The following is a 27,281-nucleotide window of genomic DNA, read 5'->3' on the forward strand; positions in this document are numbered from 1 at the left end:
AGGGATAGTCAGGACACAGAGCAGGACCCCCTTAGGGTCTGGAAGAGGGTTCCCCAAGCTCCTGTTCAACCTGAGTGAGAGGCTGAGGCTGCCCCCCTCCACACTTCACAGAAAAATAGGCCATAGACTCAGAGCCACCCATGCCGCAACCCACACTAACAGCAGCTCAGCTCCAGCCCTCTAGCAGGCAGGCCCTGGGAACACTAGGAACTTGAGACCCTGTCCCTTCCTGACAGTGGGATGTGGTGACATGAGGGGAGACAGAGTGCCTCCATTCTGCTCATGAAAGTCACAGAGAGGACCGGGGACCCCAGGCCCCTGACAATACCAGCACCCCACACAGTGCCTTTCTGGGCACACCCCACCAACACGGCCTGCCCAAGGAATCAGGAGCTTGTGTAGCAAAGTCAGCTGGGGGTGGCAGAGCCCCAGGGAACAATCATGGGTCACTGGCAGATGAGCCATGTGCCCACACAGCACAGGCCCTCACCCCTACAGCTGGGGGAGCCCTCCTTGGGAGTGGGCCCAGCATCCGGGCAAAATGACACAGACCAGATCCAGGAGCAGACCAAGCAAAAGTGGCAAGTGTTCTCCAGGTTAAGGGAACATTTTCACCAACTGAGAGATCAGCTGGCCCTCCAGACCCGAGGGTTCCACGTCCCTGGAGGCAACCAACCCAGACACAAAATATTTGAAAAAGAAAAAAGGACAAAAAGAAGAATACAGCAATAAAAGAGAACACAAATAAGAAATACAGTATAGCTATTGACAGAGCATTGCATTGTGTTAGGTCTGATAAGTGATCTACCAATGGTTTACAGGATGCAGGAAGATGTACGGGAGGGTGGGCACAGATGCTAGGCAGACACTGCGCCATTTTATTCTGGGGACTTCAGTATCCACAGGGGTCCTGGGACTTATCCTCAGAGGATACTGAGGGACCATTGAATGTTATTATTTTATTTTATTTTAGAGACAGGTCTTGCTATATTGCTCAGGCTGGTCTCAAACTCCTGGGCTCATGTGATCCTCCTGCCTCTGCCTCCAGAGTAGCTGGGACTACCAGTATAAGCCACCATGCCTGACTTATGTTACAATTTTAAAAAGTAATCCATCAACCTGAAGAAAAGTCCACTGTCCTTCGCCTTTGGAAGTTCCTGCCCACCATGGGTAAGATTTCTGCATGGACAGGCCCTGCTGCCCCAACCTGTCTCCAGAGTCCACTGATCAGCTGGCGTCCCCCACCCACTGTGGCAGAACATTCTGGGTTTCTTCGTCAGCCCCAGACCCACCTCCTGGGGAGATGACTGGTGACTTACATGTGTCTGTCTCTCCAGCTAGGCATGGTGCCACAGCAGGGGGTGTGAACACTGCAGTCCATACATTCTCAGCACCCCGGAAAGGAGCACACAAAAGGATGGATGGATGGATGGATGGCTGGCTGGATGAACGGAGGGAAGGAGGGAGGGATATAGGAATGGAGGGATGGAAGGTGGGATGATGGAGGGAAGGAGGGAGGGGGAGGGAGGGATGGGTGGGTGAGAGGAATGGATAGATGGAGAGATGGATGGAAGGAGGAGGGATGGATGGAGGGAGGCAGAGAGGGAGAGCTGGAGGGATGGATGAGCGAGAGGGAAGGACAGACGGGAGGGAAGGATGGAGGGAGGGATGGATGGAGGGATGGAGGGAGGGATGGATAGACGGAGAGATGGAGGGATGGATGGAGGAAGGGATGGATGGATGGAGGGAGGGATGGATGGGAGGGAAGGATGGAGGGATAGAAGGAGAGAGGGAGGGATGGATGGATGAAGGAATGGAGAGATGGAGGGATGGAGGGAGGGAGGGAGGGATGGGAAGGAAGAATGGATGGAGGGAGGGAGGGATGGATGGAGGGAGGGATGGATGGAGGGAGGGAGGGATGGATGGAGGGAGGGATGGATGGGAGGGAAGGATGGAGGGATAGAAGGAGAGAGGGAGGGATGGATGGATGAAGGAATGGAGAGATGGAGGGATGGAGGGAGGGAGGGAGGGATGGGAAGGAAGAATGGATGGAGGGAGGGATGGATGGAGGGAGGGAGGGATGGATGGAGGGAGGGAGGGATGGATGGATGGAGGGAGGGAGGGATGGATGGAGGGAGGGAGGGATGGATGGAGGGAGGGAGGGAGGGAGGATGGATGGATGGAGGGAGGGAGGGATGGATGGAGGGAGGGAGGATGGATGGATGGAGGGAGGGATGGATGGAGGGAGGGAGGGAGGGAGGGATGGATGGAAGGATGGATGGAGGGAGGGAGGGAGGGATGGATGGATAGATGAAGGGAAGGAGGGAGGGGGAGGGATGGATGAATGGATGGAAGGATGGAGGACACAGGGTCATAGGTTTGACAAATATCACCTCCTCAGAAGCCTCCCTAACACTCACAGAGTTTGATAAATCCCCTGTTTGATTCTCTCCCAGAGCCCAGGTCACTCCAACACTGTCTTGCTTACCTGCCTTCTGCATGGCTTGCCCTGTGTCTCCAGTTCTTGGAACAGGTCCCACCACCTGCTCGGCCCTGCTGGACAGGGACAGATGAATGTGGAATGAATGGATGGATGCCTATGAATGAATGTGGGATGAGTGACAAATGAGTGAATATGGGATGAATGAATGAGTTAGTGAATGTGTGATGAATGTGTGAGTGAGTGAATGTGGCCTGAGTGAATGTGGGATGAATGAGTGAGTGAATGTGGGATGAATGAATGAGCGAGTGAATTAGATGAATGAGTGGATGCAGGATGAATGAATGAGTGAATGCTGGATGAATGAATGAATAAATGAATGTGTGATGAATGAATGAGTGAGTGAATGTGTGTTGAATGAATGAGTGAATGTGGGCTGCATGAATGAGTGAGTGAAGGTGGGATGAATGAATGAATACAAAGCCCCCCCACCTCCCATGTGCTTCAACAGAACAGCTTCACAGGAAAGGAGATGTCCTGGACCCTGGGCCTCACGAAGCCAACCTTGGGGCTTCAGCTGAGTGTGTTAAAAATAGAGACCGTTAAAAAAAAATCTTTTTTAAAGAAACGAACGGAAATTCCCTTTATCAAAAGGAGTCACTGTCATTGAATTAACAAAAGTTACATGTTCAGGAGCTGAGGGTCGTTTCTTGAAAATATAACACACCGGCCGGGCGCGGTGGCTCAAGCCTGTAATCCCAGCACTTTGGGAGGCCGAGACGGGCGGATCACGAGGTCAGGAGATCAAGACCATCCTGCCTAACACGGTGAAACCCCGTCTCTACTAAAAATACAAAAACTAGCCGGGCGAGGTGGCGGGCGCCTGTAGTCCCAGCTACTCGGGAGGCTGAGGTAGGAGAATGGCGTAAACCCGGGAGGCGGAGCTTGCAGTGAGCTGAGATCCGGCCACTGCACTCCAGCCCGGGCAACAGAGCGAGACTCCGCCTCAAAAAAAAAAAAAAAAAAAAAAAAAAAAAGAAAAATAACACACCTTTCTAGGGGCTGCCCTGGGGAGAGCCCAGGAGTGAGGCCAGCTGTTTGGGAAAGCTGAGGCTGATGTGGGGGTCTGTGTCCAGGGTGGGGCCTTCGGGAAACAGTCATCCAACAAGACACTGACAATTCATTCATGGATGTTGCAAATAAACTATGGCCCCACATAAAGGATTGTTACTTAAGGAAAATGCCCTTGGCCAATTGGTCCTGAGGATTTTTTGGACAAAACAGCATTTGTCAAGGTGGAACTTCTCAACAGGAAATGCTAAGATCCAGAAGATCCAGATAAATAATTTGGGCCGGGCACAGTGGCTCACACCTGTAATCCCAGCAATTTGGAAGGCCATGGCAGGCCGATCACCTGAGGCCATTCTCCTGCCTCAGCCTCTGGAGTAGCTGGGACTACAAGCATGTGCCACAACGCCTGGCTAATTTTTTGTATTTTTAGTAGAGACGGGGTTTCACCGTGTTAGCCTGGATGGTCTCAATCTCCTGACCTCATGATCCACCCGCCTCGGCCTCCCAAAGTGCTGGGATTACAGGTGTGAGCCACTGTGCCTGGCCTTTTTTTTTTTTTTTTTTTGAGACCTACTCTTGCTCTTGTTGTCCAGGCTGGAGTGCAGTGGTGTGATCTCGGCTCACTGCAACCTCTGCTTCCTGGGTTCTAGCAATTCTCCTGCCTCGGCCTCCCAAGCAGCTGGGATTACAGGCACACGCCTCCATGCCTGGCTAATTTTTTGTATTTTAGTAGAGACAGGGTTTCACCATGTGGCCCAACCTCACTGCTCTTTATACGCTGATTATAATGTATTAGCATGCTAAGAGACACTCTCCCCAGCACCAGACAGTTTACAAATGCCATGGCAACATTAGGAAGTTACCCTATATTGTCTAAAAAGAGGAGGATGGCCGGAAGCAGTGGCTCATGCCTGTAATCCCACCACTTTGAGAAGCTGAGATGGGCAGGTTACTTGAGACCAGGAGTTCGAGACCAGCCTGGTCAACATGGCAAAACCCCATCTCTACTGAAAATACAAAAATTAGCCAGGTGTGGTGGTGCACATCTGTAATCCCAGCTACTCGGGAGGCTGAGACATGAGAATCTTTTGAACCCAGGATTCAGAGGTTGCAGTGAGCCGAGATCACACCACTGCACTCCAGCCTGGGTGACAAAGTGAGACCTGTCTCAAACAATAAATAAATAAATAAGTAAATAAAAGAGGAACCCTCAGTTTCAGGAATTGCCCACCCCTTTTCTGGAAAGCTCATGAATAATTTGCCCCTTGATTAGCATATAATCAATAAATAACTATAAAAATAGCCAACCAGCAGCACATACTGCTGCTCTGCCTATGGAGTAGCCATTTTTTTTATTCCTTTACTTTCTTGATAAACTTGCTTTCACCTTATGGAATCTCCCCAGATGCTTTCTTGAAGGAGGTCCAAGTACCGTCTTGGGGTCTGGATTGGGATCCCTTTGTGGTTAACACCTTTCCATAACTGCTGTGAATGGGAAAAAACTGACTCTAAAATATTTCACAGAGGTTTATTCTGAGCCTGTACATGTGACTGTGGCCTGGAGAAAACACAACTCAGGAAGCCTTGAGTGAGTGGCCCTGAGGCGGTCAGGTTACAGCTTGGACATTTCAGGAAGACACAAGTTACAGGCAAAGACATAAATCAGTGCGTGGAAGGTGCACACTGATTTGGCCTGAAAGGCAGGAGATCTTGGCTTGGAGCAAGGTTTACAGTTCATAGGTAGGTTCCATGATGCTTTTTTTTCTGAGACTGAGTCTCACTCTGTCGCCCAGGCTGGAGTGCAATGGCGCGATCTCGGCTCACTGTAACCTCTGCCTCCTGGCTTCAAGTGATTCTCCTGCCTCAGCCTCCCGAGTAGCTGGGATTACAGGCGCCCACCACCACGCCTGGTGAATTTTTGTATTTTTAGTAGAGACGGGGTTTCACCATGTTGGCCAGGCTGGTCTCGACCTCCTGACCTCAAGTGATCCACCCACCTCAGCCTCCCAAAGTATTAGGATTACAGGCGTGAGCCACTGCACCCGCGGTTCCACGATTCTTTAGTTGACGGTTGGTTGAAAGCGTGAAGCTTTATCTACAGAGGTGAAGTCAGAAGGAAGGCTGGAGTTAAGATGACCAGCCTGGGGGCCGAGGCCCTTGTTCTGCAGATGAAGCCTTGTAGGTTGCAGCCTCAGAAAGAATAGATGGCAAATGTCTCTTTTCAGACCTTAAAGATGTCAGGCTCTCAGTTAATCTCTCCTAGGTCCGGAAAGTCCTAGAAGGGGAAGTCCTGCTGCATTCATGGAGATTCTCTACAGGTGCTAATTTCCCTGAGAAAGGACAGCTCTGGGGGGCCATTTCAAAATATGTCAAAGAAATATACTTTGAGGCAAAACATTCTCATTTCCTTCAGAGTCTGGTGATGCTATACCAGAGTCAGGCTGGAATTTGGTGTCTTATTGCCACACAGAGTGTGTTCCGTCCGTCTTAGGATCCCGATTTTCATATCAGGGCTGGCCAGCTGTGCCTCAACTCTGAAAGGGAAGGTTGTGGCTGTAAACGGCAAAGGTCCAGCTGTTCACCGCTTAAAAAGAAGCCACGATGACAAGGGTGGGGTGTGACAGAAAGAGAGTGAGCTGCCAGACGTGGTGGCTCACGCCTGTAATCCCAACACTTTGGGAGGCCATGGCAGGCGGATCACAAGGTCAGGAGACTGAAACCATCCTGACTAACACGGTGAAACCCCATCTTTACTAAAAATACAAAAAGTTTGCCGGGCGGTGGTGGGCAGCTGTAGTCCCAGCTACTCGGGAGGCTGAGGCAGGAGAATGGCGTGAACTTGGGAGGCAGACCGTGCAGTGAGCCAAGATCGCGCCACTGCACTCCAGCCAGGGCGACGGAGCGAGACTCCGCCTCAAAAAAAAAAAGAAAAAAGAAAGAGAGTGAGTTTTATTCTCCGTGCTAGCAAGGGGGAGATTGGCCAGAATCCTTTCCAAAAATGGCCACTCTTCAATTTGTAGAGGGAAGCATAGAGGGGTCTGGAACGCAGGAGAGGCAGGGGCTAGGAGGTGCCAGGTGACCTGCTCTGATGGCTTCGCTTGCGTTATTGTTCCATCTGTTACAGTAGGCAGCTGGTCAGACGTGAGCAGGGCAGGAGCGGGCCCTCCCAACCGGGAATGTCAGGCGACCATCAGGGTTGGTCGGGTGGCTGTTAACTGTCTCTCTAAAATAATCCTTGGTCACAGCCAACGCCAGGGAAAGGCAGTCTCCCAACAGACAGAAAAATCCTGAAACTGGTGATCAGCAGCTTCCCTGTAAGACCTCAGGCATTGGGTGAGTGGGCTCAAGCATGTGTATTAAAAGGCAAAATTGTGGAGTGTAACTGGCCTATGGCCTCCTAGGGACATTGACAGGTAAGGGAACAACGCCTCAGGTGAGCAGGTGCACAACTCCAGTAAACACACCGCGCGTGCTCCTCCCGAGTGCTGGCAGGCGCCGCACATGTGGACAGCCCAGCCCAAGGGAAGAATCAGGGGAGAAGGCATGTCAGACCCCGGGCACGTGCCAACGTATACACCCAAGTCGAAGGTCAAACCACACACGTGTCCTTCAAGTCACCCACTCGGCCCCCTTCCAAGTGTCCTGTCCTTCCTGCTCTGAAGCTTCTTAATAAATGTCACTCCTGCTCTAAAACTTGCTCAGTCTCTCCTTCTGCCTTCTGCTCCTTGGTCGAATTCTTTCTTCTGAGGAGGCGGGAACTGTGGTTGCCGCAGACCTGTATGGATTTGCCACCGATCACACACTTTGGTGCCGTGTCACTTGGATAACTTCGACCACAAACACATCTGGTGAAGGGGCCACGCCATTGCAGGTCGCCCCCAGATTACAAATCAATCGCAGTCAGTCTTGCAGCGAATCTTCAGCCAGGAGTGAGCTCCGGCCTGCTGGGGAAGGAATTCTGGAGGTGCCTGGTTTGTGCCAGGATCTGGCCCCCGAAGCTTCTAAGGAAATAGATGACCAGATAGGTGAGCATGGTGTGCACTAACAAGCATCCGGATAAACAAATGTGCACAGGGCCCGGGAGCTGCAGGTGGCAGAGGGAGGGCAGTGGGCTGACAGCTCGCTCCCAGGCTGGATTTCAAGATGAAAGGAAGCACATCTGTAGTTTGCTCAAAGCCACGTCTTGAGACCAGGGAGAAAGGAGGAAAGAAAAGCAGTGTTAAAACGCAGCTCCAGGCTGAGCTGCTCGGGAACATAACGAGGCCTGTGTGGCCACCCGTGAGGTTTTCCAGGCTTCTCCGGGGTGAACATGGCCAAGCGGGGGTCACTTCAGTTGGCTGAGGACTTCGGGTTTTATTTTTGGTTTACACTGGCCTGGGATGGAACCGGGCAGTTGTAACGTGAGCTGGGTGTGCACTGGTGGCTTCACTCACCCAGGGCAGGCAGGCGCCTGGAACCGAGGCTCAGAAAGTGGCAGGAAGGTGGAGTGAGAAGATGGGGCTATTAGGGGCGTGGCAGGGGCAGGTCAATCACCCGGAGGCTTCAAGGCCTCTGGCAAGGCGGTGTGCTCGCCCTCCCTTGTGCACGGTGTTGATAATGGTGTTATCAGGAGTGTCCGCTGAGCTGTGGCTTCGCCATGCCATACAAACACTCACAGGCAGCACTGCTGTCAGAAAGATGGAGGCTGGGCTGGGAGGCTTGTTTTCAAGGCTGCGAGTTGTCAAACCCACAAACCGCAGAGCAGAACAGACTCGGCCGAGCAGATCCTCCGTCTCCCACCTCCATCCTCTTCCCAACTGAAGTCAGAGGCGGGAGGTGGGAAGCCCTGTTAGAAGTGGGACGTGGGAAGCCCTGTCGGAGGCGGGACGCGGGAAGCCCTGTCGGAGGCGGGAGGTGGGAAGGTGGCGGGAAGCCCTGTCAGAGGCGGGAGGTGGGAAGCCCTGTCAGAGGTGGGGACATGGGAAGCCCTGTCAGAGGCGGGGACATGGGAAGCCCTGTTAGAAGTGGGACGTGGGAAGCCCTGTTAGAAGTGGGACGTGGGAAGCCCTGTCGGAGGCGGGAGATGGGAAGCCCTGGGCCAGACAGATGATCCAAAGCCCTTGATTTTAGGTGCCATCTCTTAGTGTTTCTTGGCTGAGTAAACCAGCCCAATCTCTTTTTTATAAAGTGAGACCAGAGGTTGGCCTGAGAGTGGAGAGGAGTGAGGAATGTAGCTGTTGTAGGGCCCCAGGCTGCTCAGAATCCATTGCAAACCACTGGAAAGCAGGTTTGTGTATTTATTTAACGGCATCTTGTGGCTGGCCATTGTCCTGTCTAAGCTCTCACCCAGCCCGGCTGCCTCCCCTGGGTCCCCACCTGACCTGCACACGTGCTGAGGACGAAAGCCTGTGTCCCCAACATGCATGGGAGAGCAATGTCTTCCCGGGCCCTAGAGTGCCGGGCTGTGTGGGCAGTCCCAGGACATAGTCTTCTAAAGAACCTCATTGAGGTCGGGGGTTGGAGGGGGCGGGGAGGGTGGGGCTCCAGGGTCTACTCCCAACCTTACAGCTTTTACCTCCGGAATCCCCAGGGTTCTGTCAGGAGGGTCCCTGAATGGCTTACAACAAAAACTTTGCTTATCCCTTTACCGTTTGGGATGGTGCATAACACCACCCCAAAATCAATCAATGTGGATTCCAAGTTTTGCCTTAGGCCACATGGGATGGAGTTGCCCCCGACTGGCAGGACCTTTATCCCCATTGCCACAAGAGGATTCCCCTCTGGGGCCTCCCCACTGGCTGTGCCCTAAAATGGATGCTATGTGCACAGCCCAGCAGCGGAGTCCAGGAGAGACTGCAGCAGGCAGGGGGCTGCTGCCCCAGGAGCACATTTCAGCCTCTGGAAACTCCTCCCACTGCAGCTGCAGGGGAAGCGCCTAGAAGAGAAGGAAAAGAAAGAGGAGGAGGAGGAGGAGAAGGAGGAAGAGGAGGGTCGTGCCCACGCTCATGGCAAGTGCCACCCTGGAGCTTTCTGTCTTGGTCCAAGCACATCTACCTGCCCTTCCTCACTGCATTCTCCCAGGGGCCCCTGGCCACACACAGGCACTACCTGCATTTGCATAGAGGGACTGGGCCCTTGGTGGAGGGCCTGGCCTGCCTCATCTTGGGTCCTGGCCCAGTGCTGTGGCTGCCAACCTGCCCTCAGAGCTTCACGGGAACCGAGGGCCCAGGCTCTGAGTGGAGTCCGCGTGGGCCGGGGCAGTCCTTGCCAGAGAGGCTCCTTCCTGACACGGCCCCGAAGGAGGAGAAAGTGTCAGTTCCTCTTTCAGGCCCTGTAGACAGGTGTCCAGGTAGACAGGAAGTTCCGGAGGTGATTTTAGCTCAAAGTCTGTTGCTTTTCTCCCAGCAGGCTGGCTTTACTGTGGTTGTCCCTGTGGCCGTTGGCTGACGTTGCTGAAATTCCAGGCCTCCGGAGTGTCCACACATCCACGGAGGGAAAGCCTGTTGCAGACCAGCCACCACGCCCTTGCGGCTCAGGACCTTGCTCCTGAAGCCCAGAGTCCTGCCCTGGGGGCAGTCCTCAGCCAGGACTCACTCCCGAGAAGCATGAGAGGGGCAGCGCCACCAGGCCAGGATGCCAGCTAGCAGCGCCCTCCAGTAACGTCCTGGAGGAAGATCTCATTCGTGCCAAACTCACTACTTCTAATTCGTCATCATGATTCTTCACAACGAAGAAAAACTCCAAGCCAGGAGCCAGTGCCTTCCTGGGGCAAGGCAGGCCTCCCTCTGGCCTGAGCGGGCAGCTCTGTCCAGACCCGGGCTCTTCCAAAGGCTGTGACTGTGACTGTCCTGCACACAGCTGGGCTGTGCTTGAGGCTGCATTTACGGTGGAGGCGGAGGGTTCCTGGGGTTCCCCCATCATCGATCATATCATGGATACTCTCATCATCGATAACTTCATCATTGATACTTTTTTTTTTTTTTGAGACGGAGTCTCTCGCTCTGTTGCCCAGGCTAGAGTGCAATGGCTCGATCTCAGCTCACTGCAACCTCCGCCTCCTGGGTTCAAGTGATTCTCCTGCCTCAGCCTCCTGAGTAGCTGGGATTACAGGCATGCACCACCACCACGTCCGGCTAATTTTGTATTTTTAGTAGATATGGGGTTTCTCCATGTTGGTCAGTCTGGTCTCGAACTCCTGACCTCAGGTGATCTGCCCACCTCAGCCTCCCAAAGTGCTGGGATTACAGGGGTGAGCCACTGTGCCTGGCCAATTTTTGTATTTTTAGTAGAGATGGGGTTTCACCATCTTGGACAGGCTGGTCTTGCACTCCTGATCTCGTGTTCCACCCACCTAGCCTCCCAAAGTGCTGGGATTACAGGCGTGAGCCACTGCGACCAGCCTGTTTTGTTTGTTTGTTTGAAAGTAACTCCCCCTGAACCTCCACCAAAAAAAAAAAAAGAAAAACTAACCTGTGACTCTAAAGTGTCTTGCAGCCGGGTGCGGTGGCTCATGCCTGTCATCCCAAGCACTTTGGGAGGCCGAGGTGGGCAGATCACTTGAGGTCCAGAGTTTGAAACAAGCCTGACCAACATGGTGAAACCCTGTCTCTACTAAAAATACAAAAATTAGCCGGGCGTGGTGGTGCACACCTGTAATCCCAGCTACTCAGGAGGCTGAGGCAGGAGAATTGCTTGAGCCCAGGAGGCGGGGGTTGCAGTAAGCAGAGATTGCACTCTAGCCTGGGTGACAGAGCGAGATTGGCTCAAAAAAATAAAATAATAAAGTCTCTTGCCTTTGGAGTCGGGCATGAAATCTTCATGAGTTTTCTACCTGGGCCAAGGCGGGCCACTGACCACCTTCAGCCTGGATGGACGCTGGCCCCCGAGGGTCACCAAGCTTTGCCAGTGCTCTCTGGCCTGTGTGGGGCCTGGCTGAGGGCGAGGGTGACAGGAGTGCACTGTGTCTGGGGCTGAGCAGGACTTGCAGTGCCTGGGCCCTTTGAGCCTGGTGACTCCTGAGACTGACGCCATCACCTGTGTGGGCCGACGCCGGCACCTTCCACCTTGTGCTCCTGTGTTTGCTGCTGGTCTCCAGGAGTGGCCACTTCACCAAAGACGACTCCAGTCTTCACGCCCATGGCTTCCCCCAGACCCCAGCCCGGCCAGAGAACAAAGGCTCCATTTCCCCTCCCTTGCAGCTGCGGTGGTTGCCACCACATGGAAGGCCCAGAGGAAGGAGGTCTGGAGTGGCCTGGAGTTGCGGCCTCCCCAGGCTACGGCCAGGACCGCCAGGAGGAAGCCCCTTGCAGGCTCTAAGGTTAACACCACCAAACCAAGTCCTGATCCTGACAGGTTGGGTCAGGATGAGGAGGAGCGGTGGTGTCATGCATGGGCACCTGAGGTTCCTGACTGCTGCGGCACAGAGAGGCCCCCACAGGACTCCGCAGGTGCTGGAGCTTGCCCCCTGCATGGACAGCTGCAGCCTGGGCAGGGATGTAGGAGCAAAGCTGCAGGCCCAGCCCATCATGGAAACTCAGACCGGCAAGGCATGGAAGGACATTGCCAAGTCCATGTGGGGGAACCTGGGACAGCATGGTGAGTGGGAGTGGGGACAGTGGGGAGGGGAGATAGCAGGGGGAGCCTGGGGACAGTGGGGAGGACGGAGAGCTGGGGGAGCCTGGGGACATCATGGGGAGTGGAGGGGACAGTGGGGAGAGGAGAGAGCTGGGGGAGCCTGGGGACATCATGGGGAGTGGGAGGGGCGACAGTGGGGAGAGGAGAGAGCTGGGGGAGCCTGGGGAGAGTGGGGAGGAGGGAGAGCTGGGGGAGCCTGGGGACAGGATGGGGAGTTGCTGGGGGGAGGGGTAAGGTGGAGGGAGGGCAGTGCAGGGAGGACAGTGGAAGAGGGAGGCAGTGGTGACAGTGGAGAGGGAAGACAGTGGGGAGGTAGAAGGGAGGAGGGTAGGACAGTCCAGCCCCCATTGGCAGGGGCAGCTGGGGAGAGCAGGCCCCGCCTTTGTGTGCCAGGGCCTGGGCCTGCCTGGTCAAGAGTCCGCACACTCCCAGAGATGGAGCTTCTCAATGTCGCTCTTGCAAGGTGAGCCCACACTCCGCTGGGGGCAACGCAGGGGACCCAGTGGTCCTCCCCGGGAAAAGTGTGCTTTGCCCTGCCACAGAATTTGTGGCAGAAGCCCCTCCCTTGAGCTCAGGCTGCACCGCTGGCCACTGAGCACAAGGAGATGCAGCGAGGTCTCTGGAGTCTTACCCCCCACCCCCGCACCCCTGCAGCAGGGGCAGGGCTTGGCAGCCTTCTTCGAGGTGCCCAGGCCTGGACAGCTATTCCAAAGCCACAGCTGCCCTCCCCAGCGTGGGTCCCTTGGTCTGAGGAGTGTCTAAGCTGCAGAGCCCAGTAGACAGAACCTGGTTCCAGCGCCTCATTTTACAGGAGGGGAAACTGAGGCACAAGCACAGTGCTACCTGGCTCGGGGGCCAGCAGGCAGTCGTTTCCCTTCTGTCTCCTGCCCCAGGGATGGACCGCCGCATCTGCCAGCCTTGACTGGAGCCTCCCTGGTGGCTGTTTACTGCACACCTACTATGTGCAGGGTGGTGCAGCTGGCGAGAGTCCCCTCTCCTCTTCCACAGACCGGTAAGGTTCCCCTGAGCCCTACAGCAGACAGGACCTTTGGCTGGAGGTGGATGGCAGGGCAGGGTCTCTGAGGGGAGACCTCAGACTGTGGACTTGCGGGTGGACGCTCCTCTGTATTGGGGCCTCCTGTGTCCAGCAGGATGTTGAACAGTATCTGGGGCTTCCAGCCACTGAAGCCCAGGAACCGCCCCTAGCTGTGACAACCCAAAATGCCTCCAGACCTGGCCTCATGCCCCTCGTGGGGGGACAGAACAGCCTGGTGAGGGCAGGGCCCCCCGAGCAGGAGTGGCACCTGTTCCTGCTCAGACCACAGACAGCTGACCTGGCGGTGCCCAAGACTCCCTGCACCCACCGAAGCCACAGGACACAGGCACCATTTGCATCTTACTCTCTTAAGTCAGGTTTCTGGAGATGGCTGTCACAACACTGGAATCAGCCTGTCTACAGCACAGGAGAACGAGGAAGCTGATGTCTTGGGCTGAGAGGGGCAGGTGTTACAGGGTGGGTCTCACAAATCCCAACATGCAGGGCTTCTGAGCGGGGCTTCGGGGACCAGCAGGGAGGCGAGACTCAGGCACTCACCCGCAGAGGCCATGGCCTTGGACGCGTAGTGGGGACAGCAGCCTCAAGTGTCCCCTGGGCCCCAGGCATGAGGGTAGAAGCTTCTGGGGCTCCTGCATCTTTCCTGCCTGTCCCCTGGTGAAGGAAAGTCACCTCCAATGGGAAAAGCTGGAGCCAGACTCCCTCTCCCTGCAAGGGTGTCGCCATCCTGCCCGTGAGGTCCCTGGGCCCAGGGCACCTCCCAGGACACCCGAGTGGTGATGCACCACCCTCAGTCTTAGGACCTCTGGGTGCCCCCGCAGCTCTGTCCTGGAGTCACGTCACAGTCACCGCAAATGGGCACCACACCCCGCTTTCCAACGCCCCAAATTTCCACACCCAAGCAGCTCCTTGTCCCTGCCAGTCAATGCCCAGTGATGACAACTGTTCTTTTACAAACACCACACATCTTCTAATGCTTTCATGTTAAAAGCAGGAGTGGATTCACTTAAAGGCCCAGGTAGGGACTTTTTTCATGGAAAACCGATTTCTTGTGACAAGTACTGGAACCTCATTGTAACCATGAGCCCTCACTCCTCATTTTAAGTCTGAGCCTGAGAACTGCAGGCCTCACACAGCTATCAGTTCCAAGTGACCAGGGCTGTAACAGGTCCTGGCTGACCCCAGGAATGTCAAGGACTCTGGGAAGGAAGGAGGGGCGTTTGCCCATAGCCCCGGGGTAGACACCGTGTCCCCAGGGCAGGGCAGGCCGTCTACTCCATCTCCCTGGGGCAAGTGCACCCTGGGTCACCTGGTAGTGTCCTTTCCAGCCCTTCTGGACACAGTCAGCAGCTGATTCATTCCAGGCACGAGCACGGTGCTGGGGCGTGTCAGGACCCAGGGCCGCACCCCTCAGCACTGGGCCACCCCGTCTTCTGCCCCATTGGGACTGTTGAGCTCCGAGGAGCCTGGTGTTGGTGTCCCTCTTCATCAGGGATCCTGGGGACCCTCATGGTTGGGTGGGGTGGGGCTGCTGAGGGCAGTAGAGGCCGGGGGAGCCACCCCTCATTTTGGGGATCACTGCTGCGGTGAGAAGGGGGACCGTGGTCACCAGGTGATGCCCTCTCAACTTCTGCTCAGAACTCTGGGGGCCGTGTTGCCAGGCCTGCGCCTACTGGACATAGGCATCTCCAGCCCTGCTGGGCTGTGCCCGGGGCTGTGTCTCACTGCAGAGCCAAGAGCCCGGGCAGCCTCTGCAGCTGGCCAAACACAGCCCTGGCACAGCTTTTCTTCTGGCAAACTCCACCAGTGCCTCTTCCAGAGGCGGCTCAGCTTTTCACCAGAACAGCCGAGGGCCACTATTCCTCCCAGGGAATGTGGCAGAGGACAGTGAAGCCCAGTGGGGCCCTCCAGGGGCTCCTTGGTGTGGATGGCTGCCTACACTTGTGGGTCCTGTGGCCTCCGGGCGGGAGGTAGGTTGGGAGCATCCAGGGCAGAAGAGCTCCTGGGACTGTGCCTCCTGCAAACAGCCTCACGTGACCCCAGCAGCACAGAGGCCGTCCTGGAAGAGTGAGGCTGTCCTGGAAGAGTGAGGCCATCCTGGAAGAGTGGACACCCAGAGTCTTCTTTTGAAACCAAACACCCTTCAGTCTCAGGGCCCTGCATCCCACGGGAAGACCCACAGTAGGTCTGGGGTACTGGAAAGAGCCTGGCGTTGAATCCCGCATGCTCCGGGTGCAAAGAGCCCATCACCAGTCCCCTCCTGTAGGTGACTGGCAGTGACGGTGGGGATTTGCCTTTGGTGTGGATGACGATTTTGAAAGGGCCTTATTCCAGGATCACAGCCAACGCCAGCAGGTTCTCCCGGGGATCCAGCAGTGGTCCTCCTGGGGCGGCCGCAAGTGCTCCCCTGCAGTCTGGGAGGCGCCTGTGCGAGTCCATTCTCAAGCTGCCACCTGGCCTCTCATGGTGGCATCTCACGGAAGCCCAGTCCACGCTCTGGGCGGTGAGCTCCGGTCAAACATGGCCTTGGAAGGGAAGTGAAGAAGAGAGGAACATGAAGCACCCCTTTCCATTCTGCAGGCAGACGTCGGTTTTCTCAGGACTCAGCTTGGTGGACACAAAGGGTTTAGAGCTTCGGAAACAGCCACCCGCACAGGGCGCTTCGCCTGGCTCTGGTAGGAACAGGCTGGCCGTGTTTTCAGCAAGCTGTGTTCCTGTGTCATCTGGACGGGCTGACCTGGCCTTGGAAGTGCGTTTCTGCAGTCAGCCATCCGCTCGCCGGGGTCCACAGGTGACACCACAGCGTGGTGGCTCTGCACACCCTGAGCCCACTGTCCCCGGGGAGCCCCTGCTCATGGATGGCAAACGGGCTCAGAGGGGATCCTCGACCATGGCGGGGAGCCCAGCTGGCCTGCCTGCGAAGCCAAACGCCCCTTGCAGCCAGAGGCACCTGCCAGGTAGGTGACTGTGTGTGGACATTTTTCCCAAATTGGACAGGAATCCACATCTATGTTGCTCCTGGGACTGAGGGGCACACCTCCACCAGGAGACAGGGAGCCACCCGAGAGCTGCAGGAGTGGCTGCCACAGAGAAGCCGGCAGTGCCTGGACCCCCTCTGAACATCCCGTGGGGGCTGGGTGCCAGTGCCTGGACCTGCTCTGGACACCCCGGTGGGGGCTGGGCGCCAGTGCCTGGACCTGCTCTGGACACCCCGGTGGGGGCTGGGCACCAGGGAACACGGGTCCAGCACTCATCTCTCTGCTTCTGTGCATGTTGGGAAAATCCCATTGCAGTGTGAGCAAGTGCACACCAGGATGCCATCCCATGCCAAGGGGAGGCTGCAGGAAATGCCGTGCGTGCCATCGAGGGCTTCGCTGCGTCTCTGGGAGCAACAGTTGTTCAAGGCAAAGGACTTTTGCCTTTTGAAAGTTTTTTGACAATCTGAAAGACAGCTGTCAGCCAAGCCTCCCTCAGGCACCCCAGAACCTGCTGCTTCCCATGGCAAACTCACCAGTGAGCTCTGGCTCCGGCCTCACAGCCCAGACCCCTGGGGGATAAATGAAAATGGTCAGGGCAGCAGCGGTGGGGGGGTCCCTAAAGCCCCTGGTGTCCCTGAGCTCTCAGCAGCCCCCTAAACGCCCTGCTTGGAAGTCTCCCCGAGGATCCCAACTCCAGGCCGGGAAAGCACTCGGAGATGAGGGGCTCCCCAGGCCGCATGGCTTTTGAGGAAGATCCTCTTAAAGGGGTAAGTGCCTGGGAAGCACTTAAGATGCTGCAGCCTGGCTCTGGGGTGGTCCGAGGCCTGGCCAGCCAGCAGTGGCATCACGGCCACAGAAGGTGTTTCTGGGATGGGTGAGATTGGCCACAAATGGGAGAGCCAGGGGCAGCCCACAGGAGCTGCCCCTACTCCGTGGCCACTGTGCCTGCACTCCATTGACTGCCACCCTTGGGGGGGGTCTGGGACGAGTCCCCCCCGTCCCCGTCATCAAGACCATCACCGCAGCCAACGTTCGGGGCTTCCTGTGCTACTGCATTCTGCTGCTGTGTCTTATGTGGCTGAAACACAGACCTCCGGACTCTGTCGCGGAGCTGGTCAGAGTCACAGACCCACAGCGCGAGTGTGTTCAAGGCAGCCTCAGCGGCTTCCCCGGAAATGATCACCGCCCAGCCTCTACATGCAGAAGCCACTCTTCCCAGCCGACCTGCAGGGCAGACTTCACAGCGCCCTTCGGGCTTGGCAGTGTCAGGAATGTCAGAGATGCTGAGTTTCAAAACCACTTCGTGGGAGAGCTCAATTTGCTAAGGCTCATGAGTGTTGATGCTACCACAGCAAAGTTTCAAGCTAAATCAGTATCAGTGAGGGAAGTTAAAGCAGGCAAACGTTCACACCAACAGAACGAGCATTAACATCCACAATATGGGGCTGTCTCTACCTGCATAGCTGCAGCGGAGCCATCGGTCCCTGCACACCCAGCCTATGGCCACCGCCACGGCCACAAGCAGGCACAGGACACCCAGGACGCTCCACGTGACCTCGGTCTTCTCACGGGTACCGACTGGATTCTCTGTGATCTTGTCTCTCTCTCCGATGTTGTTTCCTATAAGAAAGAGGTAAATAACCCGACTTAAAGGATCTTAGAGGAAAGGGGTCTTTGTTTTCATCCTTGAGTAGAAAGTATTGCAGGGAAGTGTTTATTCCAGAGAACTTTCCTGACATGATTTTGAGGTTTTAAAAACACCAGGCTGATGAGAGGAGGGTTTTCTCCTGCAGAGGGGCTTCATTTTCTGCAGGGATCTTGTTCCTCCCGTCCTACGTGGGAGAGGCGATAACCCCAACCACAGCCAGGGGACCACAGGGCTGGGTGTGACAGGAAGCACAGGTTCTTACTGGATTTTTAAAAATCAAGGTGAGGCCAGGCGCAGTGGCTCACGCCTGTAATCCCAGCACTTTGGGAGGCCAAGGCAGGCGGATCACCTGAGGTCAGGAGTTTGAGACACGCCTGGCCGACATGGAGAAACCCCATCTCTACTAAAAATACAAAATTAGCCAGGTGGTGGCGCATGCCTGTAATCCCAGCTACTCTGGAGGCTGAGGCAGGGGAATCACTTGAACCCGAGAGGTGGAGGTTGCGGTGAACTGAGATCGGGCCACTGCACTCCAGCCTGGGCGATAAGAGTGAAACTCCATCTCAAAAAAAAAAAAAAAGAAAGAAAAAATCAAGGTGAAAGTCACATAACATAAAATTAACCATTTCATTTTATTTATCTAGTTTTTGAGACAGGATCTTGCTCTGTTGCCCAGGCTGAAGTGCAGTGGTGTATTCATAAGTCACTGCAGCCTTGACCTCCTGGGCTCAGTCAGTCCTCCCACCTCGGCCTCCCAAGTAGCTAGGACTACAGGCGTGCACCACCAGGCCTGGCTAATTTTTTTTTTTTTTTTTTTTTTGTGAGAGATGAGTTTTCACTATATTGCCCTGGTGATCTCAGGGCTCAAGTAATCCTCTTGCCTCAGCCTCCTAAGTAGCTGTAACTACAGGTGTGCACCACCGTGCCCAGCCAAAATGAGCCACTTTAAGCTTTTTTAAATTTATTTTTATTTATTTTTATTTATTTATTTATTTATTTTAGACAGAGTCTTGCTATGTCGCCCAGTCTGAAGTGCAGTGGCGCGGTCTTGGCTCACTGCAGCCTCCGCCTCCCAGGTTCCAGCGATTTTCCTGCCTCAGCCCCCCGGGTAGCTGGGATTACAGGCACACGCCACCACATCTGGCTAATTTTTGTATTTTTATTAGAGACAGGGTTTCGCCATGCTATCTAGGCTGGTCTCAAACTCCTGACCTCAGATGGTCCACCCACCTCGGCCTCCCAAAGTGCTGGGATTAAGTGTGAGCCACCGCGCCCAGCCCAAAATGAACCATTTTAAAGTGAACAATTCAGGGTGCCAGTGCAATCATAACCGCCACCTAATTCCAGAACCTGTAACCCTCGAAAGGAAACCGTGTCCGTGACCAGTCACTGCTGCCTCTTTCCCGTCCTCTGCTATCCTTCTGGGCAGTTCATCGGCGAGAATGGTAGTGTCCATTTCACGGACATGTGAGCCCCTGTGCCAGCAGCAAGAAGGACCAGATCCAAATGAGGGGGTCCCAGAACAGCCAGGGCCTCTAATTTTCCTCTTAAATTTTTTTTTTCATTTAGTGCTTTATAGCACTCCCTTAAAATTTCACTTTTTTTTTTTTTTTTTTGAGACGAAGGCTAGCTCTGTCCCCCTGGCTGGAGTGCAGTGGCGCGATCTTGGCTCACTGCAAGCTCCACCTCCCGGGTTCACGCCATTCTCCTGCCTCAGCCTCCCGAGTAGCTGGAACTACAGGCACCCACCACCGCGCCCGGCTAGTTTTTTGTATTTTTAGTAGAGACGGGGTTTCACCATGGTCTCGATCTCCTGACCTTGTGATCCGCCCGCCTCGGCCTCCCAAAGTGCTGGGATTACAGGCGTGAGCCACCGCGCCTGGCCTAAATTTCACTTTTAAAACTCTAGTTTGGGTGTGGTGGCTCACACCTGTAATCCCAGCACTTTGAGAGGCTTAGGCAGGAGCCTCGCTTGTGTCCAGGAGTTTGAATCCAGCCTGGGCAACATAGTGAGGCCCCATCACTACAAATAATCAAACATCAGCCAGGCGAGGTGGCATGTGCCTGTAGTCCCAGATACCCAGGAGGCTGAGGCAGGAGAATTGCTGTCCTCCTGCCCCTGGAAGCCTCTAGTTTGCTTTCTGTGTCGGTGGCTCACCCTATTCTGGACACTTTGCATAAACAGAGTCCCACAGGCTTGTCCTCAGGTGTCTGGCTCTGTCACTCGCACAATGGCCTTGAGGTTCTCCACGCCACAGCGTGCACCAGGACAGCTGCTTCCTTGCTTTTTCAAGCTAATTCTCCCCTGCACGCATGGATCACTTTTGGTGCATCGGTCCACCCACGAGGAACACTTGGGTGGTTCCTGCCTTCTGGCTGCCATGGGCACTCACGGACAAGCATTTGTTTGAGTCCCTGTTTTGCATCCTCTTGGCGATAACCCTAGGAGAGAACTGCTGCGTCCTACAGGGTTTCCACGCTTAGCTTTTCGGGGAACTGCCACACCATTCCCCATGGCAGCTGCACCTTTCTGCTTTCCCACCGTGATGCACAAAGGCACCAGTGCCTCTGGTCTCTGTGTGCAATGACTTTGCCCCTCCGAGAGCCGTCCGCACTGGCAAACAAGCAACAGCATCCCCTGGGAGCGTGTTCTGAATGCCTGGCACGTCTCCAAACACACCTGAGGAAACCACCTGGACGGCGCTCAACCTTGAACCTCTGAAGCTTTTAGACACTGTCCTGATGCCAGGTGCCAGCCCAGAGCTTCAGGTCCAATGCGTCTGGGCACGGGGGTTTTCATAGTCTGCCCAGATGACCCCACCGTGTAGCCGGGGTTGAGACGACGGCCCTGGGAGAACCTTCTGCTGCCACCTGGGCTGTTCTGCGGGGAGTGTGCTGGCTGGAAGGCAGTGATCAGAGGCCGCTTTGGGAGCAGCCCCTCATCCTGCTGCACGCAGCTCACAGACTCTGAATGTTGAGTCACAAGGGCTGAGCCCTGATTTCAAGGAGAATGTCCGGCTCTGCCGGGATCCTGGCGGCCAGGCTGGGGTTTGAGGGTGTGCACCTGTGCAGGCTTCTGGGGTTGAGTTCAGAAAGGCCGGCAGGAGGTGCAATGCTTGTGGTCACTGTCTGGAATTCTTAATGCTTCCAAAACAAGGAGCCCTGCATTCTTGCTCTGTGCGGGGCCACATGGTGAGTCCTGCTGGCAGCCGCTTTCCTGTAGCCAGCAGGGCCCCAGGACCCCTCCTCGATCATCTCCTGCCTCCACCTTCTGCCTCTCATCCTGACACAGGAGATGGGGACACAAACGGGGAGGGCCTGTGGCCTCTAGGAAGGAGTCCCCGCAGAGGAACCCCTTCCACAGGGCACCCCTTCCACAGGGAGGAACTGGGCACCCCTTCCACAGGGAGGGGCTGGGCACCCTTTCCACAGGGAGGGGCTGGGCACCCTTCCACAGGGAGGGGCTGGGCCAGCAGTCATGCCCAGTGGGATTCCCATGTCTGGGGCTTCAGTCTTCTCAGGGGACACATGCCCAAGAGGCAGGGAGCTTGGGTGGGGGCTGCACAGGTGTGGGCTTCCGTCCTGGGCTGCAGCTGCCTAGTCCTGCGGCTTCTGAAGTGTTCCCCAGCCTCAGAGTTCAGCCCTCATCTGTAAAGTAGGTTTAACAAAACTGACTCCAGATGAAAAAAATGGAGGAATGTGCACCGGGCACGGCGCCCATTCCTGTTCCCGGAGACCGCAGTGGTTCTGTGTGGCGTGTGCCTCCCGCCTCCTCTGCCTTCCAACCACCTTTCGGGTGCTGAGCCGGGTTGAAGGGACTTTTTGTCTCCTGCCTCAGAGGCTCTCCTAAGCCGCCCTGGCCCCACTGTCTTGGGCTGCGCTCAGCTCAGCACGCAGGCACTGGGACCCTACCTGTGTGGCTGCCGACAGTCAGGTTCTGCCTCAGAAGCACGTTCTCTATGCAGCAGCCAATGTTCACGCTGGGGGTCCGCGCGATCCTCAGCACACTGACCACGTCGTACAAGCCCCGCGTGTTCAAGAAGACAGTGTCATTCTGCAGAGCCTGGTCCAGCAGGCTGTTGTCCGTCTTGTTGATCCAGTACACGTTGGGCCTGGGGTAGCCGTTGATGGATGTACACGTGAAGGTTAGCTCATCCTGGGAGGGGCTGTGGGGGGTGCTGACAACAGGCACGCTGAAGTTTGCTGCAGGGCAGGGAAACAGGTCGTGAGAAATGCCAGGCCCTGCTGGTCAAGAAGCAGAGGGTACACAGTGCCAAGGCTGGGTCAGAGGGGAGGTGGCCCATTGTGCCCCAACATGGGTGACGGGCCAGGACCAGGGCTGTGGTCTGAGCAGCAGGCTCGGCCCGGTCCTGCCCAAGAGTCATCCCCCAAGCCAGTCCCAGTAGCCAGGGACCGCTGACCCTGGCAGGCAGTGACTGGCACCCACAGACCCCCTACTCCACGGCCACTGGCTGTGCCAGGACCCCCTCGTTTACATCTGGTCTTCCTCGTTGCTGACGCAGGGGCTCGCAGTCCATCTGAAATGGACACGGCTGTTCTCCCTGATGAACTGCCCAGAGCTCCTTGGTTGCCTCTAATTTTTCTCTTAAATTTCGTTCTCATTTAGTGCTTTATAGCACTCCCTTCAAATTTCACTTTTAAAACTCTAGTTTGGGCGTGGTGGCTCGTGTCTGTAATCCCAGCACTTTAGGAGGATGAGGCAGGAGGATCACTTGTGTCCAGGAATTTGAGACCAGCCTGGGCAACATAGTGAGACCCCATTTCTACAAAAAATCGAAAATTAGCCAGGCGAGGTGGCATGTGCCTATAGTCCCAGATACTCAGGAGGCTGAGCAGGAGAATTGCTTGAGCTCAGGAAGTCAAAGCTGCAGCATGATCGTGCTACTGCACTCCAGCCTGGGCAACAGTGAGACCCTGTCTCAAAAAGCAAACGAACTGGCCAGGCGCAGTGGTTCATGTCTGTAATGCCAGCACTTTGGGAGGCTGAGGCGGGCAGATCATGAGGCCAGGAGTTTGAGACCAGCTTGGCCAACATGGTGAAACCCTGTCTCTACTAAAAATATAAAAATTAGCTGGGTGTGGTGGCGGCGCCTATAGTCCCAGCTACTCAGGAGGCTGTGGAGGAGAACTGCTTGAACCCAGGAGGCGGAGGTTGCGGTGAGCCGAGATCGCGCCACTGCACTCCAGCCTGGGTGACAGAGCGAGACTCCGTCTCTAAATAAGTAAGTAAATAAATAAATAAATAAATAAATAAATAAAAACAAAAACTGGCCGGGCGCAGTGGCTCAAGCCTGTAATCCCAGCACTTTGGGAGGCCGAGATGGGCGGATCACGAGGTCAGGAGATTGAGACCATCCTGGTTAACCTGGTGAAACCCCATCTCTACTAAAAAATACAAAAAACTAGCCGGGCGAGGTGGCGGGCGCCTGTAGTCCCAGCTACTCGGGAGACTGAGGCAGGAGAATGGCGTAAACCCGGGAGGCGGAGCTTGCAGTGAGCCGGGATCCGGCCACTGCACTCCAGCCTGGGCAAAAGAGCGAGACTCCATCTCAAAAAATAAATAAATAAATAAATTAAAAATAAATAAATAAAAACAAAAACTAACTCAAAAGAGGCAAAGACAGCAAGGGTAGGAACTCTTCCAGGAAACCAAGCAGCCGCAGGTCACGCACTAAGGATTTTTCAGCTATTTAGTTTCCCTCGAAGTTAGACAGAAGCCTGATGACACAGAGGAGAATTTTCTTCACTGGAAGAAACAATGAAGGAGCCAGGTAGGGGGTTTCAGGAATACTTTTCCACGAGGCAAGGCTGGGAGGGACCCAGCTCTCTCCGCCGCGACGGTCCTACCTGCCACATGCAGTGTGACCACAACGCTCAGCACCTCCTGGAATCCCAGGGATTGGCTCAACACCAGGCAGTGAAACTTCTGCTCGTCCTGGGGTGTGACGTTGAACAAGCGCAGGGAGAAGTCGCCCTGCCGCATGCCGGCCGGTGACATCAGGGCCCGGTTCCGGTAGTGGCTGTCCACGTTGTCCAAGGAGCTGTTCTGCGGGATGTGGTAAGTCACCACGGTTTTCGACTCACTGGTTTGCCAGTATACGTAAACGTCATTTAAATCAAAACGGCTTCCTTCGGGGCAAGCGCAGCTGAGCTCCACGTCGCTGCCCACCATCGCTCTGACTTCCTTCTCCTGAGGATCTGCAATGACCCAACAGGTGTAAAATCTGTTTTCTGAGGCTGATGCCCAGGCCATGAAGCTACTCTACAGGGCAGGCTTTGGGTTTCAAGCCTCAAACACCAACTGTGGCTCGGAGTTTATTAACAAGGCACATGTAGGAATGCAGTCAAACTTGAAAAACGCGGACAGTTCATGGTGAGGTCCGTATCAGCCTTTGGCTTTGATGACACATTCCCGTTATGTAAGAAGCTGCCATGGGGAGGAGCGGCTGGATGCGGCCCAGCTGCTCAGTGTTATTTGTGTTACTCAGCACTATTTTTACTACTTCTTGGGAGTCTATAATTAATGTAAAATAAAAAGTTCTTTAAAAATCAGGCATTTAAGGGAAAACAATTTCTCAGCAATTACATTATCATGCTGCTCACTCTTGCATCAAGAAAGGTCTCATAAATGTAACAGCCACAGGGTGGCTTTACTGTTTGTGCAACCGCGTAAATGCCTGTGGGAAAATCTTTTTTTTTTTTTGAGATGGAATTTTGCTCGTTGCCCAGGCTGGAGTGCAATGGCACGATTTTGGCTCACTGCAACCCCTGACTCTGGGATTCAAGGAATTCTCCTGCCTCAGCCTCCCAAGTTGCTGGGATTACAGGTGCCCGCCACCACGCCCAGCTAATTTTTTGTATTTTTAGTAGAGATGGGGCTTCACTATGTTGGCCAGGCTGGTCTCGAACTCCTGACCTCAGGCAATCCACCCGCCTCGGCCTCCCCAGGTGCTGGGATTATAGGAGTGAGCCACTGCGCCCAGCACCTGCAGGGAAATCTGTGTGTGTCCCCTGCCCCCAAAGCCCTCTGGGCTGGAAGGCCTGGCAAGGTTTCGGGTTTGTGCTGCGGTGCCTCGTCCCTATTCCTGGCTCTTCCAGAGGCTGGTGGCCCTTAGGGCTCAGCAGGGCTGCTGCCTGGGACACGGAGACCAGGGGACCCAGGAAGCCCTGGCTCAGAGGAACTGCATTCTGCCCGCAACGAACACGAAATCAAAAAAGAACTCCGGAGTTTGCAGAAGTGTTTCCCTTTAAGGAAACGCTTCTATCCTGTGCAGCAACCTAGGTTTAGGGCCCACCTTTCTCCAAAGGGCCACTTGAGAAGCAAGAAGGAGCCTGGTGAGGCTGCTCCCAGCACCCTGTAGCTGGCAGTCCACACAGTCGGACCGCCTATCTCTGAGCTGGGCGCTCACACCCATGGCAAAGCACCCCCTGAACTTACCAGCTCGAAGGCTGCTGAAGAGCAGGAGGAGCAGTCCAGGACTGGAAAAAACAACCAGAAAGGCAGGTGAGGCAGGGCCGCCGGTGAGTTACCTACATCTTCCAAACAGGAGCAAGCTGGTTCCCATGGGCAGGAGGCAGTTATGCCCATCACAGAAATGTGAAGGCAGAGCCAGGAGCCTGCCTGCCTCTGCTCTCCATGGGAATTCAGGGTCCAGGGCCAGGACCACCATCCCCCTGCCCAGCACAGCAAGTCTGAGGGGCCGGCAGCCTCTCGCCACCCTCTAGCGCTTGTGGTGATAAATCCCTGGAAACACGATGCCAGCGTGAGGATGAAGGGGAGCGAGGGACGCCACCGAGGCTGGTCTAACCTTCCTGGGGACAGATGCCAAGAAATTATAGGAAATCAGAGAGAAAAAAAAAAAAAAGCTTTCAGGGCACATATAGCAGGAGCGTCACTTAAAATGCTGGGGAGACTAAGAACATCGGGCATGTCTGTGACAGGGTCAGGTGAGTGACGGGACAGCCCTGTGGGGAACGCGGATCATTTTGAAACCAAACCTGAGCTCCTCCTGTTTCAGATCCTGCTGCAGCTGGTGCCCCTGCCTTGGGCAGCAAATTCCCCTCATGACTCCAATGCTCCTGGCCATCTTGGGTCTGGAAGCCTTTGCATCGTGCACACCATAGGCTCACCACCTCCACCTGCCAGCCCCCAGGATGCCTTCCCCAGGTGGAGGCCCTTAGTGGTTGGGTCCACTTTGGTTGCAGTGCTTACCCCAGCCCCCAAAACCATCAGTTTCTGTGACCAGTTCCCCACAGAACTGGGCCGGGGTGTGCCTGCTCTAGGCTCCTTCTGGCTTGTCCCCTCCCTGGGTGCTGCCTACCCAGCGGCCTCTGTGTCCTCTCCTTGGACCCTAAGCACCCCTGCATCTAACCTACCCCCCATCCCGAGTTTTCATCAAGACCCAGCACAGACAGGGTAGGCTACTTGAAGGTGTGAGTGGCGGAGGGCTAAGACATTTGGGAGGGCTATGACATTCAGGGGCTTTTAAATTTTTTATCTCTAGGGCAGGATCATAACTGCGTACATTTCTAACGGTGAGGGGTACTGGGGAGTTTGACACCGGTGTGGCCAGGCTCTGGGCTGTACGGGAGGCATCCCTGAGGTCAGGGGCCTCACAGGTTCACCCAGGGGAGCACGGGCTGCGGACCCTACAACGTGGGTTGCCAAGAGCATATTTTCGCAAAAATTCAGGAGGAAGCTGTCACTCCTGGTTCAGGCAGCCCTGCCTTCCTCGGTGCAGATCCGCTGCCAGGCGGCGGGGAATCCCACCTGTGTGGGGGAGGGCGTGTCGCCAGACCGCGGGCACCAGCTGGCCTTGGAGAGAGCTCGGCCGGTCACCTCCCTCCTTCTCCCTTCTAGGAAATCAGCGGTGCCAGGGAGTGGAAGGGGCAGCGCCCATACCCAGGCGTGCAGGGTGCGCCCGCCTTCCCTCGTTTCGGCGTTTGCGGTCCCCTTCCCTGGCAGGGACCCCGCCCCCAAGACCGCCCCCGCACGGCTGCGCCTCCTCCAGTGGATGCCGGTGCCGGGCCCCGCCGCCCGCTGCCGTCCACGCCCCGCCGGCAGCCCCGGCGCCTCCGCTGCCCGCTCCTCGGACCCGCACTGCCCGCCCGGCGCCTCCAGGCGAGCCCCGCAGGCCCCGCGTCCGAGCCGAGCTGGGGACGCGCGGGTCGAGCCATCCCGCCCATGACAGCGGCGCCTCCGCTCCTTCCCCGGCTCACCTGCCCAGCCGCATGGTGCGGGCGGAGACCTCTGGCCGCGGAGACCTCGGGGCGCAGAGAACTTGGGCCGCGGGAGACCTCGGAGAGGAGCAACCTCGGGGCGCGGGAGATCGGCTTTAACTGCGCTCCCGCCGCGCCCGAAGACTCTGAGCGCCCAGCGCGCAGCGGGCGGGAGGCAGCCGTGTCCCCGCCCCGTCCCCGCCCCGCCCCCGGCCTGGTTCCTCTGGCGATCGAGAC

At 55.9% G+C, this 27,281-nt stretch overlaps 1 protein-coding gene and 1 long non-coding RNA gene across 6 annotated transcripts; one reads left to right on the forward strand and one right to left on the reverse strand.

The window, feature by feature from the left end:
* Nucleotides 1–5,465: 5,465 nt before the first annotated feature.
* Nucleotides 5,466–27,225, reverse strand: ICOSLG (inducible T cell costimulator ligand). Of its 5 annotated transcripts, XM_033228956.1 has the most exons (8): nt 27,045–27,225; nt 25,264–25,304; nt 23,673–24,023; nt 21,717–22,007; nt 17,612–17,776; nt 16,690–16,725; nt 13,719–13,832; nt 5,466–6,045 (listed from the first exon to the last, which is right to left on the reverse strand). In XM_033228956.1, the coding sequence occupies exons 1-7, from the start codon at nt 27,056–27,058 to the stop codon at nt 13,762–13,764; spliced, it is 969 nt and encodes a 322-aa protein (XP_033084847.1). In that variant the 5' UTR covers nt 27,059–27,225; the 3' UTR covers nt 5,466–6,045; nt 13,719–13,761. The 5 variants fall into 5 exon arrangements, with proteins under 5 accessions (XP_033084847.1, XP_033085016.1, XP_033085106.1 ...); XM_033229125.1 differs by lacking the exon at nt 5,466–6,045 and having other exon boundaries at nt 13,503–15,703; XM_033229215.1 differs by lacking the exon at nt 5,466–6,045 and having other exon boundaries at nt 13,503–15,785.
* Nucleotides 8,006–9,804, forward strand: LOC117093948. Its single transcript, XR_004441325.1, has 3 exons — nt 8,006–8,326; nt 8,679–8,777; nt 9,320–9,804. It is a non-coding gene; the product is annotated as an uncharacterized LOC117093948 (long non-coding RNA).
* Nucleotides 27,226–27,281: the final 56 nt, after the last annotated feature.

The sequence above is a fragment of the Trachypithecus francoisi genome, unplaced genomic scaffold (genome assembly GCF_009764315.1).
Source record: "Trachypithecus francoisi isolate TF-2019V2 unplaced genomic scaffold, Tfra_2.0 Contig00090, whole genome shotgun sequence".
NCBI lineage: Eukaryota > Metazoa > Chordata > Mammalia > Primates > Cercopithecidae > Trachypithecus > Trachypithecus francoisi.